The sequence below is a fragment of the Phoenix dactylifera genome, chromosome 6 (assembly GCF_051530095.1).
Source record: "Phoenix dactylifera cultivar Ajwa chromosome 6, Ajwa_hap1_PhDact_Kaust_v1.1, whole genome shotgun sequence".
In the NCBI taxonomy this organism is placed as follows: domain Eukaryota; kingdom Viridiplantae; phylum Streptophyta; class Magnoliopsida; order Arecales; family Arecaceae; genus Phoenix; species Phoenix dactylifera.
This window is the reverse complement of record NC_143195.1, coordinates 34337112-34354330: the sequence shown is the minus strand read 5'-3', so window position 1 is coordinate 34354330 and position 17219 is coordinate 34337112. Positions and strand designations below refer to the sequence as shown.

General features: G+C 37.0%; 1 protein-coding gene and 1 pseudogene across 2 annotated transcripts; one reads left to right on the top strand and one right to left on the bottom strand.

Moving 5' to 3' along the window:
* Nucleotides 1–1838: 1838 nt before the first annotated feature.
* LOC149753411 (transcription termination factor MTEF18, mitochondrial-like) lies at nt 1839–3005 on the bottom strand (annotated as a pseudogene).
* A 983-nt stretch (nt 3006–3988) lies between these two features.
* Nucleotides 3989–15375, top strand: ACD5 (Diacylglycerol kinase family protein). Of its 2 annotated transcripts, XR_001879721.5 has the most exons (13): nt 3989–4245; nt 5336–5494; nt 5685–5852; nt 5931–6023; nt 6189–6281; nt 9193–9454; nt 9601–9685; nt 10009–10158; nt 12203–12304; nt 12402–12788; nt 14256–14322; nt 14393–14664; nt 14873–15375. XR_001879721.5 is itself a non-coding variant. In XM_088723850.2 (12 exons), the coding sequence occupies exons 1-12, from the start codon at nt 4138–4140 to the stop codon at nt 14528–14530; spliced, it is 1812 nt and encodes a 603-aa protein (XP_088579976.2). In that variant the 5' UTR covers nt 3989–4137; the 3' UTR covers nt 14531–14702. The 2 variants fall into 2 exon arrangements, 1 of the variants encoding a protein (XP_088579976.2); XM_088723850.2 differs by lacking the exon at nt 14873–15375 and having other exon boundaries at nt 14393–14702.
* Nucleotides 15376–17219: the final 1844 nt, after the last annotated feature.

The window sequence follows — 17219 nt, the reverse complement described above, 5'->3', positions numbered from 1 at the left end:
GAAACTATGTAAGGGATATCTGCTGATAATTGTAGCTCTGCTGCTTTGCATATACAAAAAGCAACTGTACTTGCGGGACATGAAAGATCGAATGATATATATTGGATAATCCCAAAACAAAAGGAGCAATGAAGGACCAAAATGCAGTAAAATCCATGCACTTAGCTAATTTGAGAAATACTTCTTAGTTCCATCTTCCATCACTATAGAAAAGGAGATAAATGAGTTCAAGATACTACACTACTTTCCATTCTCAAGGAGTCCTCCAAAAACCAATACAGGGGGCAGGGGCATGCAGAAACCTGGAAAATCATCAGCACTTATGTGTTCTGTCTGATCTTAAGAGAAACCCTATGAATATTATCCACCTAATACATCTATTATAAGAAGTGAAATATTCACCTTCTCTTTCCCCCATTCATCTCAACTCTCAAATTGGGTCAACAGCTCATACCTCTGCACGTGCATCCCATTCATCTCAAATCAGTCCCCCCGACTTGCCCCTTGGTGACTGCACAAGCAACATACTCCACACTTTTCTGTACTTCTAAATAAGCAGAAATTCTACCAGATGAAACCAATCCAACCCTTGATCTCCCTAACATTAATTCTTTAGGGATTTTTAAAACTAAACTACCTTAACAATCTAACATCTTGTAAACCCCAGCTCATATTCTATCACCAACATCAACCAACTTTTGACAATCATGCTTGCTACTCCTAGCACTACAACTTCTGCTAATGCTTCAACTTATATAATCCCAACCAAAGTAAAATCACATCTGAAGTCCCTCCCACCATCATACTAAATGTCAGTGGAGGCTTCACTGCCGCAGATCAATAAATCAATACTCCAGAAGAAAATCAGCATTTCATGCATACAATCCCCATAAATTGAATTGACAATAATGTATTGCCTTTGCCCTCATGGCAAGTAGAGGCACAAGGATAGTTTTTTGTCTCTAAAGATAACTCACTACACCGACCTTTAACAAGTCATTGTCAGTCAATAGCATCAACTCAATCCATTCTACAAGTTGACCAATGTTACTTTCCAAATGCTTAAAACATTAAAACACCTCATAAAACTTACTAAAATTTCATTTTCAAATTAAAGTGTCATCATCTTGCCACGTAAGTGTTTTGCACTTCTAGTTGATGATGTTTAACATTTTCTCAAGAAAGCATGTTGTAATTTTCTTTGAGCTTTGAGTATTAGGTACAATGGAAATCAAGGTGTGTCGAACCATGCCGAACTGGCAGGTTCGGGGCGTACCAAACCAGAACGGTCAGGGACTAACATAGTTCCGGCTATTCCTCCTGCACCCCCCCCCCCCCACACACACACAGCCCGCATTCCAGTAAGTTCCTTCCTCCCACCGTCTCTCTCTCTCTCTCTCTCTCTCTCTCTCTCTCTCTCTCGGGGTAGGGTTAGGGTTAGGGTTTCTTTTGCTCTCCCCCTTCGTATCTGATATATATTTCCAGGATTACAAGGATATAAGAGGTAACAATGTCAGGAACAGAAGACCGCAGCACAATTTCCAGATCAGCCTAACTGATTTTTCTTAACAAGCCCGAAGGTTGTCATGCTAATGAATCTAACAGGAATGTGAACTCTTGAGCCTCAAGTGTGTAGATCATAGAAAATTATGAAGTCGCAAAGCATGTGTACAGTTTGGCAGATGTAATATACCAGTTATAGCCTGGAACTGTTGTTCCATGATGCCATATATCATGGTTCAATCTGCAAACAAAACCTAATATACATGTGAGAATGAATTCAAAATTTTGGAGATCGCATATATTAATAATATTTATAAGCATACCTCTAAGATGAAGAAATATTTGCAGCAGCCAGGCTGATGACTAGATGGAAGGCTTCCAATGACTCCATAACTTTTATCATTTAATGATGTGACGGAGATTCTGGGTGAGGCAAAAATAAGTTTCTTTGACTACCATCACGGTTACTTTTAGAAGAGAAACGCTCCAACCATTCTGGGCTTGATCCTGTTCTCCAGATCAAAGCACAGAAAAGCCAGGAAGCTGACAAGGTACCGCAAAGAATAGCTCAAGTCATTGCACAGGTGATTCACCTTCTCCAGGAATGATTCCTTGCTCTGGTTAAGTAATCTTGGAATCGCACTAATCATTCTACAAAGCATAGAGTACTCAATCCCCATCTCAAGGAGGTAGTCGAACCGCTTCTGCAACTTATCTTTTGTGCTGTGCATGCACGAGGCAGCTCTGGCGGTGATCTTGTTTTCGCCAAAACCGATACCAAGTAAGAACTCCACTTTATTATCCACAATCTGCTCCTTTCTCGCAGATTTTGCCCTTTCTAGATCTTTCAAAAGATCTTCGTGTCGTGAGAATCAGAATTAGAAAAATCTTCCCGAGGAACCACTCATGGAGCTCCATAGCTCTCGTGGACCCTGGCAAATTTCCCAATTTATTCTTTCCCATCATGTAGGGGAACCTCCAGGATAGCGAAGCCACTTCCTCTTTTGTCAACCCAATGCACTTCAGATACTCGGGCATGGAATGCTCGGGTTGTCCAGATCAATATCCAAAATTTCAGGGTGCTGCAGAAGAAGGGGCCATCTTGCTCGCCCTTCATTCCTAATCTGATGAAAAAAAATTCAATTTTTGAGCCAATGCAGCCTCGTCCAGTTCGAGAAAAACCCACCTGTTCCTCGTCTCAGCTCTCCCATCTGACCTTTCAGCGAGCCGAGGTCGTAGAAGACCCGGATCCTTTTGCAAATCCAGAGGAAGACGTCGACATCGTCGCCATCCTCAGGAGTTGCACCTGGCGAGATCAAAGTCGACGAAGACGCGCTTCAAATCGTCGAACGGGAGGTCGATCCCGCTACCCCGGGAATCGGGATTGGGCGAAGGAGACGTGGAGGCTTTTAGCCTTCTCCAGGGCTTTTGCTTCATCCAAGGGGCAGGCATTGCGGAACGAAAGGAGGGGGATGAGGGGGCATCATATCAGACGGCTGATCTTTTAGAAGGAAGTTTAGAGAGCCAATTATAAACCTTTACAAATTTATATATGCTTATGGTTATTTTATAGTTATGTACCTTATACATATCTAAAATTATATTTACACTCTCATAAATTTAATATTTATGTGCATATTCTTATATATTATTTTTTTCGCATATATTCTTGCAAATTTATTACCTACGTATGTAGTTTTATAAATTTTATTTCCACATATTCTCTTATTAAATGAAGCATATATATATGTATGTATATCTACACGTACGTGTATATATATAAATAGAATTTTATAAGGGTATATAAATAATTTAGATATTTGTAAGGTATTTTGCAAGATATTGGCAATAATTGTAAAGGTAATGGAGAACCAAAAGAAGTAATGGTAGTAGTTTGAGATGACAGCAAGTGTGGATTCGATAGGTTAGTATCCGAATCCATCCCATACTTGTCTCGAGGTGGGATAGGGTAGGTAGAGTTAGATAGGATAAAATGTGGTGCAAAGATAGATGGATTGAATTGGATAAAACTGTAAAAAATATTTTTTTCCATACTTTTTTTTTTTATCTCGAAGAGAAGATTTATAACAAGTTACATATATTTAGGTTACGTTTGGAACAACTTTTATTATTACTCATATTTATCTCAAATGTATTGCAAATTGGATAAAACTTGTTTCGTTAGGATTGGATCAGGTCGGATACCTAACGGGCAATATAAATTACCATTCCTAGTGGCGGCAGAGATGATGATGATAATAGCAGAGCAATTGATGATGATAGAGGAGGTGATTGTGGCGGCGATAATAAGTACGAGTTTTTTGCTGTACAATAACATTATTTTTTATTTTTTATTTTTAAATAAAAAACATAATTTTGAAAAATAAAAATTAAATAATCGTATGAAATCTATTTCAATCTTAATTCTTGTAATTTTATTTTTGAAGGAAATAAAAAACAAAAGCGACCAAGGGCGTGGAGACGCGGGGAACTCATTGGCCCATACATAGAGGGAGAATGGGCCCACGTTATCGGGCCCCAAATAATATCAGCTCCACGGAAGAAAGGTCGCCTCCTTCTTCTCCTGCGACCTTGACGTAGAGCTGATCGTAAATCTCCCCTTCTCTTCCATCCATGGAAAGAAACGTGAAGGTCTTGCGCTCGACGCTGTTTCTGGATCAGGTCGGCGAGGTTGTCGTCGCCCTTGATCCCGACGGCTTGTCCTGGAAAACCCTCCACCGGGTATATTCTTTAAGAAATCACATATCTTCCTTCTTTTTTTTATTATAATCTCGGTTTAAACAGGAAATTTTTAAACGGATTTATGATAAAAACTAGATCATGGAAAGATTCTGAATTTTTTGATTCTTTTCTGTTTGATTGTTCTGTTGATTTGGTGAACCCCGTATCGATTCTATCATCAAATTAGAGTCTAGATATAAATTCTGTTTGGAGTCTCGAAATGGCCTCAAACAAAGTTCTATTTTATCCAGATGCACGTCTTGGCTTGGTTTGTAGTTTTCATTATACTGAAGCTGGGTAACAATATATCCTTTTGCTAGAATAGAGAATAAATCCAATTCACAGGAAACAAATAAGAGGAGATTTAAAGTATTGTATCCTAAATAGGATTTTTGGATGTTTTGTGTTGAGAGAGAAGAATCCCACTTTTTCACCTTTAATTCCTGTCAATGTTCTTTTGTTTTTATCCTTTGATTTTAGGATATTATAGTAGAGCTGGCTGAACCAAGGGATATATAATATATTATCTCTCCAGTCAGCTTAACTAAGAAACATCCAAGTTTCCTCAGTGTTTCTTTGCGTTCTATAAGCCACCTTGCAGATCTTTTCTTTTGTGTTGGATATATGTGGGTTTTTGACATACTTGACTATACCATGTTGAGTACTGACTGATATATGAACAATACTGGATGCCTTTTCCACTGTTCTGTGACTTATCAATGCCTAATGTGATAGACACTAAACCTGCAAATGGCATATGTTTAGTTCTTATGAATATTTAATGTATGATTGAACCGAGTAGTTTTATCATTGGGCTTCTAGCATATAGTTGGCTTTTGCTGCCTTTATTGCCCAAGATTTTTTTCATTTTGAAAGATGAACTGTAATTCACTAACATATGCGCACATATTTTGGAAATTACTGTAGTTTAATTTGACGTTTGATCAATAGCTTTGGTAAGTTTATACGGAGTTTGCAAATAACTCGTGTTATATTATTTTTAGTTTGGAATTATTTTTTCTTATATAATAGCTATTATCCATCCTTGTTTTAGCTCGATATTGTGTTTTGACTTTGTCATGCTTTTCAGTGTTCAGTTGTATCTTCGTGCTTGTGCATGAAACGTCATTCAAAGATTGAAACCGAGATCAAATTTTCAAATGTCTATGCTGTAGAGTTAATTGATCGAGGCTTGATTCATGACCCTGCCTGGAATTCTGGCGGGTTTCTTTTGGGCAGAAGCTCCGAGGTTAGAATATTTCAATAAAAGCTTTGTGTCATGCATCCTGTCTCTTTCTTAGTGCTGATCACATGTAGCTGAGAGAAGGCTTGTTTTTTATGACATGTATTACTTGTTCCTGACAATTTTTGACTTTCTTGACTGTTACTGCTGCAGTGTTCACTGCTTTCTATTCTTAAGTGCTGCTTTGCTCATGCAGATGTACCGGTTTGTGGTGCATGGATTCCATAAACCCAAAACATGCCGTTCTCCTTGGGTTCTTTCTGAGTACACTTTCGGGCATGAGGATTTGCAGAAATGCCAAATGTGGGTGGAAGATATAAATGCTTATATAAAAGATGGAGCGGGAAGGCCAAAGAGTCTTTTGGTAGAGTCCATACTTCAATTAAGACATGTTCTTTTTTTAGTCCCTGAGGTTTTTGATACAGGAACTAACTTCCTGTAGGTCTTTGTACATCCACTATGTGGGAAAGGAAAAGGAAACAAAACTTGGGAAATGGTTGCTCCTATATTTTCCCGTGCTAAAGTACAAACAAAGGTGAATAGAGTGCTTTCATGACTTCAAATTGAAACATAAACATTCTATAAACAGAGTCCAACCAAATTTATTTAATATTTTTATATTATAATGAACTTTGCTTGCATAGATGGTGGTTTTTCCATCACAGTATTTTGATTTACATAGTTTCTGTGCTTTTTTCAGGTGACAGTGACTAAGAGGGCAGGGCATGCATTTGATATAATATCATCTTTATCAGACAGAGAACTTAGTTCTTTTGATGGCATTGTTGCTGTGGTACGTCACTAGCTTACATGTTATCATATATATTCTTTTTAAACTTTTCATAAATCTTGTTTTGGTTGGTTATTGTCTTTTTCATAATTAGCTTTCTATCTTGATAGATATTTTATTTGTCATTCAAATTAATGTGCTTCGAAAGTGTTTTAGAACATTATAAATTGAAATCAGAATGAAATTTCAAAAGACCATGATAATAAAATAGATTCTTTATTTTTTCAGCTGAAGTTCATGACCAATCTATCATCAACAAGAAACATGAATTCTTAGATAACACTGTTTGTAGAGTTCATTGGCAATCCCATTTACTTCTACAATACATAATTAGAGGCAACAACCAATTCCCTAATCTAATATACATTCTTTTACCAAATATTCAAGCTTCCTGGATGTTACAGCTTTATTACACTTTGGTTAACACTAACACTTATTTGGTGGGCTTGGTTCATTTTTTTGGCCATGTTATAAACAAATGCATTGCTAGTGTGATTTTTTATGCTTTATTGTTGGGTAGTGGAACAACATCAGGTTTTTATAAAACCAATTAGGGGAAAAAAGTCCACCGTGTATTCAAATCTTGAGGTGGCATATCATTATTATGAAGTGATGACTCAAGGGTACTTCAAGGAACCGTCAACTGAGCCTACGGGGGAACTTAAGTTTTATTACAAACGAGGGTAGTCGAACTAGTGCTGAGACCCATGCCGACAAGGTACTAAGGTTGGTATGGTATCAACACGACACTGTACCGGCACACGATATGCTCAACTGTGCTAGTAGGGCACCATTACACCCAAAAACCTCTTCTATTCTTCTTCTTGTTTTTGTTTTTCTATCGATCGAGAGTGCAATAGTGGGAGAGAGGGGGGTACCCGATGGGGTTGGCACTGAGGCCGAGACAATCGAGGAATTGGCGATCTTTGCCATTGTCATTGTTGTGTGCTTGTGAAAGAGGGATCGGCCAGGGTGGTACACTTGTGAGCATGAGAGAGAGAGAGAGAGAGAGAGAGGCAAGAGAACAAAGGCTAGGGTTGTGATCAAAGAGGTATTTAAATAGTAAAGGAACTGGTTCAACCCGGTTTGTTCCTGAAACTGCTTGAAGCCACTCAAACTTGAGCAAAATCGTTCGGACCTATGACCAAATTGAGAGGCCTTACCAACATGGTTCCACATTGGTATGTTATGGTATGCCCCATCCCAAGCGATTTGGGACGGTACGACGAACCTTGATGCAAATGAAAGCTTGTGGGCCCTTTTGGTGTGTAATTTCTCCTTTGAAGCATATGCAACTCTTCTCTTATATTTTGACTTTTCATGGGCATGTTTATTACCCTCCGTTGGTGGAGACGGTTTGTTGTCGATGGATGGTAGATTGTTCAAAAAAGAAGGCATTTTCTCTTGAACATGGTTGCTTTCATGGCTTGGTGTTCATAGGAAAACATATGCAGCTGGTTGGTGTTGAGGCTGGACTATAGCTCTATTTTTGCTGTTTTAAATGTTTCTCCTGTGATTTTCTTCAATTTTTTGTGACACCGGGACTTGGTGGATTTTTATGTTTTTCTGGATGATGTTATATTGGGATTTTAGTTTTGGATATTTTTTTTGGAGCCCTCAATTAAGTAAAAGTAATCATGATGAGGGGCATACCCATAAGCATGATCATGATGTCCCTGCGAAGTCCTAGACTTAAAAGTGTGAGTTGCACTTGGACATGCTTGGCTGAGATGTTGGGCATTTGCTGCAATGACTTGAGGATGCCCTATTATAAGAGGATGTGTATGAATTGCATTGAGGGTTTGGAAAGAGGGAATGGGAGTATTACATGAGATGGAAGTTGTGGGAAAGTTATGAAGATAATAAAAGAAGAGTTAGCCTTTTCTGAAAATAGGTAACTCATAAAACTGATCTCAAGTAGTTGGGAGAAGGCTTGTTGGTCATGATTATGGATATAGATATATAACTTGAGCACTCAAACCAAGGTCGGAGGAACCGGTACTGGGCGGCCTCTGCCGGCGTCTGCCACTTCTCCCTCTCCCTCCCTCCCCCGCTCGCTCTCTCTTTCCTTCTCCTTCTCCGGCTCCAGCAACGGATCTCGTTTTCGTTGCCGAAACTGTACCGTTGAGCCACCAGTATGGCTCGAGTCGGCCGGAACCGTCCTTGACTCAAACCATTTTTCCCATATGGCTTCACATATTAGCTTGAGATGGTTGGTGAAACTTGCGTGCCACTTTGGTGTTTGCTCAATAAATTCTTGTATCTTTGTAAAATATTTCCCCAAAACTTGAATAGGTGATCAAATCAACCCACTAAATCATCTTTAAGCTTGACCAAATGTAACATTAAGATGATAGAGCTAATATATGAGTCCCAACAGAATTGTCTGATAACTTCCATGATGGTTCATGTATATGTGGTAAGCAACACATAATCCGGGCGAGATGAACACATATAGCACTCACTCATTCCCACCCTTTAGCTAGGACAGAGATCACAGACTCACAGTGCAGCCTGTACAAAACCTTTGCAATAGCCCTTCCATGTTTAACACAGTATGAATGTTAAATATAGCTTAGCTTTATGCCAAACTTAAAAACTCCGACTTATAGTAACCTAGTTAGGAGCTTAATCTATTTGCTAGCTTACAATGTGCAGGCTCCACTAATAAATAGCACATGCAGAACTTTATGAGACATTTTATGTAACTGGAAGCAAATCCATGTTTTACTTATGTATTAAAGTGACAAACTACCAGATCTAAGATCTAATGAATTATGATGCTGCCGAGATAAGGTCATGCACAGAAAAGAAAGTTCTCATATGGGTTCTTTATTTTAAAACTAGGTGTTACACCATTCCATTTTGTTTCTTTTATAGTTTCCTGAAATATGTTGATCCAATGCTGTCTCAGGGGGGTGATGGTCTCTTTAATGAAGTTCTGAATGGCATTCTTTCCTCAAGGCACAAGGCTCCTTATCCACCAGCTCCAACAGAGTTTAGTTATTCTGTAAATGATGAAAAGGACCAAATTTTTGGAAATAATAGCAATAATAATGGTAGAGCCTATTATAACGACAAAAATGGCTCGTCTACTGAGACTTCTTCTAAAAGTGATGATCATGAACCTCTTCTCTTAACTTCAGAATCTAATGGAGTGGGCATCTCAAAATTCAGTATGTAACTACTAGTTTATTTGCTATTGGAAATCCCGTACTAGAATCAATACTCACTGCAACAATTCAGGCCCTAACAAAGAAAGCAGTAGTTGCACCTAATTTTCCCAGCACTGAATGACAAGATCACCATGGCTACTGTGCAGATCAAAATCCTGTAATTTCCTTCCCAAATGATTGGTTTAGACTTGGAATAATTCCAGCCGGCTCAACTGATGCTATTGTGATCAGGTATCTTCGTTTCAGAATTTAAATTGAGTGTGGATGATGGTTGCTTCATTCCATAGTTTATCATGTTCTATGTAGATGAGGGTTTTGACCTCATCTTCACCTAGGAAGCTTCAAGTGTGTTTTCTTAGTCCTCGTTCACTTTTATTTAACAAACAAACCTTAATTCTTGCATGCCTTATCCATGCTTTTTTTTCTGGAGTTATGCAGTTAATCTGAACTCACTTAACTGACAATTGATTTAAATGAATCTTAAATTAATCATTTTGAATTTTTAATAGTACTTTTACGAGAGAGAGAGAGAGAGTTGCTTTCTGTTTTTGCAGTACTACTGGCATGCGAGATCCTGTAACATCTGCTTTGCACATTATCCTTGGCAAGAGGATATCACTTGATATAGCTCAGGTGGTCAGATGGAAAACTAGCCCTTCATCCATGGATTTGCCTTATGTACGCTATGCAGCTTCTTTTGCAGGGTACGCTATTTATACTTTGATTTGATTTATGTAAGCTAGTTCGGAAATCCAAAAACCCAACTGGACTCAAAAGTCAGCCAAGTCAAGTTGACTGATGACTTGGCTGAGCACCCACTGAATCTTGCATATCAAGAATGGATAATAAAATTTATTAACATATGCAAGTGTTATAAAATATTGCAAAAGTTTACATGTACTAAATAAACATCAATTCACCTTATTTTAAGGAAATATAATAATCCTAGATCCATAAAATCCCATTTATTTTATGTAACGATAAAGTCACCCCAGATCTTGTTAGTGTTTACTTTCATGCTACTTGCCTAGCATAAGTATTATGAAATGCATAAAGTTAAAAACATGGTAACACTATCATCAGATAGTTGACTGAGCGGAACTTGCTCAAATCAAGTTCCAAGTAACTTGGCAAATCAGCCAATCACCTGCTGAGTCATCTTGAAATCTTCAGAGTTGAGTCGACTTTCGACTTGGCCAAGTTTCAAGTTGACCTAGCAAGGTTTTGAACTATGATTCTGTGGTAGGGGATGCGGTAGTTATGAAAGGTATGGAAAGTGAACCTAGCAGACATATGTCTGAAGTTAAACATTTATCAGTTTGATATCCAAAAGTCAAAATTCTAAGTTCAGTTATTCGATCTATGTGTACTAGGCAGGTGGAGGCATCTCGGTATTACTTCATCATCAAGTAAATTTAGGCATCTCGGTATTACTTCATCATCAAGTAAATTTAGATTTACGGTAGTGACTCTAATCTATAGTGCCTACTTTCACAAGCATGTTCCGTAAATAACTCAAGTTATGATGGCCACTCCAAATACGTTTACTGACATGCCTATGTCTTACTACTTGTTTTCCTAAATGAGATGGTTATAAAAATTGCATGTTTATTTCTGATATAGGCTTCTTTCCATTAGGAAACTTAAATTGATATGAATAGGATACTGGATGTAGTATAGATTTGAAGTTTCTTTCGCGTCACAGGGTCTTGTTCTAGTTTTAGAAAATGTGTTCTATGGGATGATAGTCTTGCGAGTAGGCAGAAACTGACTTCAGAATTGTATATCAACTATTGTAACTTCGTCTCAGTGTAGCAATTTTGTCAGTTTTGCATTATAATCAGAGGAACATACCGTGGTCTTTAGGTCATATAAAATTTAAAATTATGTGAATTAGTACATGTTTATTTTCCTTGATAGATTGATCTAAGCTATTTCATGGAAAATATATAGGCGGCCAAGATGATACAATTGCTCTTCATTGTCTGAAAGATTTTACAGAGTGCAGGCAAATATGTTCCCTTGTTTCTATTGCATTGGAATTTAAGTATGATGGTATGTATTGGCAACATGTTGCAGATATGGTCGATTTCAAGTGCCTATTTAAGTGGCTAATATTTTCATATTCACCATATTTGAGATTCCAATATATTCGACCCCGCCATTTGATGAGGTTAAAGTAATGTGATAGTGCACATATCTCGGAAGTTATGATGGGTTGCCTATATATGTCTCTGATGCGATATATCAAGAAAATTCTACATTTTGTGGCAAGTACTACCATTCACTGAGTAGCCATACACATATGCATGCATGGAAGGACACATAATGGCTGATCTGTCCTGGAATCCTATATGCTTCCTAATATCCAACAAACTGCCATGAATCATGTAGGCTTGACAATTTGACTTTGTGGTTCCTTGTGTTGCAGAAAATGATAAACAGGTTGTAGTGTCAAATATTTTTGTCCCCCTCATTTATACCGCTTGATCTTATTCCCCTGCACTTCTTTGGGACTTGGATTCTGCATTATATTTTGCCTGACAAATAGTTACAGAAATAAACTGAAAAAACTGGAATACCAGTTCATCTCAATTTGTTTGTTTGAAATCCTCTGCATCAAGAAATTACCTTTCTGAAACAGTTGTTAACAAGACTATCTTCTCATGCAATAAATTGTTTTCTTTATTTTAATAACTAAATATATAAGATGCTTCTTTTTAAGGAATCTCTTTGGTCTATAAATAGGTATGGATTTTATGGAGATGTCATTAAGGAGAGTGAAAAATATCGTTGGATGGGCCCTGTACGTTATGATTTTGCTGGGACAAAGGTGTTTCTGGAACACAGGTTATTCTTAAATGATCACTGTAGCATGCATTTTATAACTTCAATTGACTGCTGGTTACACTGCACTTCTGATAATCACCTTTGCTTTTTTATTCAGATCATATGAGGCGGAAATAGCTTTTCTGGAAACTGGAAAATTTGACCCACTGACTGGCATAACACATACTGGAGGAAATAAAACACAATCATCACAACTTTCTCGACAAAATTCTAACAGAGTGATTTGCCGTATGAACTGCGCTGTCTGTAATGAGCCTAAAAATTCTGCTCAGTTTCCTTCAAATAGAGCCATCACTAGCCCCAATATTCATTCCGAGAATTCAAGATGGCTGCAATCTAAGGGACGCTTCCTTAGTGTTGGGGCGGCAATTATTTCATGCCGTAATGAAAGAGCTCCTGATGGTTTGGTGGCTGATGCACACCTTGCTGATGGCTTTCTTCATCTTATACTTGTCAAAGATTGTCCTCGTCCATACTACTTATGGTAATTTGCCTAATCGTGACATTAGCATAATACAATTCTACTTGTTATATGCCGACAAGAAAAGCTGGCAATGAGTGGAACTTGCACCAACACATTTTGCTGAAGCATGAAATTTTGTGAATCTAGTCTGCAGTTAGATTTTGGCGTAGGAATCATTAATTCATGTCATTCTTGATATGTTCAAATAATTTACTTTGTGCATGTTGAATGATGTAACAGTAGCAAATTATTTATGCTTTCATTGATTTTAGGAAGTGGTTGCAAGTACAAATCATTAATGTAAGGTTACTCATTTGCTACATTACACTGTAAGGATTTTAGCTTCAACAATGATGAAAAAAGGTGCTATTAAGGTAGGTGCCATGCTATCTTGTAAATACTTCACTATCTAGCTTAGCAATAGTACTCATATAGAAATACAAAATTTTCTTGGAACTCCAAATTTAGCTCTAGATACAAAACATATATGACAATCTATAAATCATCATTAATAATTCCTCCCTTCACCGATTTCTGATAACAACAAAATCCTATTTCTAGCAGTAGAATTCAGTGAAGAATTGTGTTGGACTAATTGACAGAAGCCTCTCTCCATTGATCTGTAAAATTTACAATCACAAAATTCAATTAGTTTGTAAGTTGTTAGTTGCATGTATGATAGCCGATATGTGGCACGAGAGATTCCTGGGGCTGGACACAACAGTCCAGGTAACAGTGATATTCTTTGGTGAATGTTGGCTAAGATATAAAATGGAGTCCATGCTTGCTTCTTTATTTTTTTTATTTTATCACTGATTTGATTTTTTATGAAGCTTTTTCATGATGGCAATGTTCTTTACATTGATTTCTCCAAGTTCAAGTTGATTGCTGAGGATGCTATGTTTTTACTTTCTATACCTCTTGGATTCCTTATGTTTCATTTGCAAGTCATATTCATATAATCTGTGCATTTATGTTTGAAGCCTATGCGAAGTGACTATGGAAGCAATTACTACAACAGCCCACTTCAGTTTCCATTTCTGACTCCGAGGCTATATGCTATGCATTACATTTACCTTTCATGGTTATTTATTGTTTATTGCTATAGACTTCCTCTTTTATTTTCTTATAATATAAACAATAGAGAATTACATGAATTGTTCTGACCCTAACATAATTCTTCCTAGTCCACGTGGCGGAGACTTGATTTCCATTGGTGCAACTTTCCCAACCATAAGTAGCATTAGGGCATCAGTAAATTGAACTAGGGAGTAAGTTATTTCCTTAGGGAAAATTTGAATTATAACTAAAATAGACTGAGAGAGCTTCTTTTGATGCTGCTTAACTGGATATGCTTGTATTGAAATAGCTACACATTTTTCTAAAACTGTTGAAGAGCCTCATTCACTGAAAAATGATAGTTTAACAGGTGCTTATCTTTAGTCGATTGCTGGCAAATTTATCTAACCGGTGAGTGGTATTCTGCAGGCATCTTACTCAGCTTACAAGGAGCGGGTCGGACCCTCTGAATTTTGATTTTGTGGAACATCATAAAGTATGGTTAACTTTTAGTTTTATTTGCCTTTTTTTGTGTTGCCTCAAAAGTAATCATTTATTTTCTACAGACACCTGCATTTACCTTTGTTTCATCACATGATGAAAGTGTCTGGAACTTGGACGGCGAGATCCTTCAAGCATGCCAAGTCTCTGTACAAGTATGCCGAGGTCTCATCAACTTATTTGCATCAGGACCTGAAGTTTAACAATATTCTCCAAGCTGATCCATGTGTTCCTTAAAAAGGAAGAATCATATGAGCTGAATTGAATATCTTAGATTTCTTTGCAGTTTTCCATGTGATGTATTACAAGGCCTGTGGATATGCCACATTGTCATTAGGTAAAATGTTAATGAAAAAAACTGCAGTGTTTGAGAAATTTTTTTCCATACTATTGATACCAGATGACATGGGCTGATGTTTTTTTTTAAAGTTGTCCATGTTATCATTGAGACTATTTATATTCAATTTTAGTATTTAACTGCTTCAAATGAAATAAGATATATTCTTATAGTTGACCTAAACCAATTTACCTGAACTTTTGTACAGAGAGTGATGGATGATCCCTGCATTGCTTTTGATGGGTATACATACAACTGAAATGCGTTTGAGACCTGGCTCAGGAGAAATGACAAGTCTCGAATGTCAAATTTACCATTGCCCAATAAAGATCTGATACCTAACCAGTCTCTTCTTTCTGCAATCAAGGACTGGAAGTCCCCAGAACTGAATGACCTGCAAAGCTGTCCCAGAAGGTCATTGTTATAGTTCACCTAATCAGGAGAACCTCACCTGCATGCAATAATGGTAGAGATCCCACAAGCCTGTTTTGGCATCATTGGAAGGGCATTGACCATGTTCATTGGGACTTTGAAATGCTAGTTGTTTCAGGATAGTGTATATGCAACATTTACAGTGAAACAAGTTTAAAATAGTAGAACAGAATAGAAAGGTTCAAAGTAGAGCAATATCTGACATGCCAAACAAATTTTTGTTTCTGTGAAACAGCTCTTTTTTCAGAAGGCAAGGTGTCTTTCGGGCAGTTTCATGCATCATGGTCACTGTATCCTTTGCCAAGTTTTTCGTTATTACATCCTTTGCAGATGCTGTAGTATAAGATGAACAAAATTATTGGCCATTTAAAATAGGAAATTGCGCAAGCATTATATTAATGCTTGCCTTGTTCTTCCAAACTATGTTCTATTAGAGTATTTCAAGGGGGGCCAAAGCAACAACCAAACTAGTTTGCAAGTAACATGGTATGACTTTATGTGGAGACTGGTGTGATTCCCGGGTGTTTGATGTGGAGTTGGGCCATCCATGGTGCGCCACTTCGAGTTGGAAACCAGTTTGGTAACTGATTTGGGCAATTTTCCATTCCAGTATAATTCAGTACTCACTAAATTTTTATTGGTCTGATCAAGATAGTGGAACATTGCAAGCAGGCGTAAATGATTTGGTTCAAGGTTGGCCAAAACTTAAACCAAACTCTGTTTTGGTTTTACATTCAATCTGGGCATATAATATCACTATTTTATTCGTCAAACATCTCACTTCTAGGTAAATGAATAGGGAGGTGGTTTGTAGGGTTTATATATTTCATGCTGTGGTTAGGAGAGTTCATATTATGTTATGAAATACAGATCATTTCAACTTCTTTCTTATCAAAAGTTACGAGACAGTCAAAAATGAAGTTATGATGATAGCCTAAACTCAGAGAAGGCTGTGATGGACCTTTCACCCGCACTTCTAATGATCACATCAATTTTGTACCAGCTATGCATTGATGGAGCATGTTCCCGAATTTATGGAAGGTGTAATTAGATTTGAGATCTGGTTCCCTGGCACCTCATCAGACTTATTAAAAAGTCAAAAAAAAAGAAAAAGAGAATGATTAAAGAATAGGCTCGAGCCATTCTATCCATACAATTCAATTAAAAAAATTCTTTGAGCACAATTGAATCAATCTGATAGGATTTCTCATAACTTTACAGCAGCTTATGGCATGTGTTAATTGGTTGAGTTTTCTTTAGCGAAACTGCTAGCGATACCTATTAAAAAATACCTCACCCACCCCTTTTCTTTGTGATAATCAATTCCCTTGACCTTCTAATGGATGTTTCCATATCAAAATTCATACATCGGCCTAAGTAAAGGGTGGTCAGACATTAAACGCATTGTTTCATCTGCAAATCCATATAATGAACTGAATATAGATGCATTATGATCGTGTCCCAATGAAAAAATTCATAATAAGAGCCTTCACTTGACTTCAATGCTCATAGAACAAATCCCTCTCTCAAAAACATATAATTTTCTCTATATTTATAGAACTAATACCAATCATATATAGATAGGTGAATATTGGGCAATGTCCCTACAGAGGTTTTGGCTTGCATTTATAAGTATTAGCATGTGGATTATTTGTCTTGTATAGATCTGCCATCTTTCTCTCTTTCTCTCTCTCTCTCAAAGCAAAAAAGAGAAGATTTTATATATCAGACAAAACCTAGCAACCAAAATGTTTCTGAAGCATTCTTGCCGGAGCAAGATAGTTACATAACTGTTATTCCTTTTTCTTTTTTGAAAGAAAGATGGTTATTGCATCATGCTTTTAATCGAAAATATCTAAAATTTAAATAGATTTTTTATATAAATATCCTTCTGAAAATTCAAATTCGTGTGAATATTCTTTTAAAATTTATATTTATTTTTATACCTTCATAAAATACCGTTTTTGTACAAATGCCTCTAATATAACCATTCTTCTAACACCATTAATAAAAACTATATTTAATTTAATTAAAAATAAAATAGAATTTTGAAATTATTTTTTTGTCCTCCATCGCGATCGCCCTATAAATGTCCTTTTTTTACACATCTACAAATTAAGAAT

Bases quoted from the DNA above. Each gene is read 5' to 3' on its own strand.
- ACD5 (XM_088723850.2), top strand. From the start codon at position 4,138: ATGGAAAGAAACGTGAAGGTCTTGCGCTCGACGCTGTTTCTGGATCAG. The intron at 6,024-6,188 runs GTGAATAGAGTG...TGCTTTTTTCAG, and splicing joins GTGCTAAAGTACAAACAAAG to GTGACAGTGACTAAGAGGGC. The intron at 9,455-9,600 runs GTATGTAACTAC...GCTACTGTGCAG, and splicing joins AGTGGGCATCTCAAAATTCA to ATCAAAATCCTGTAATTTCC.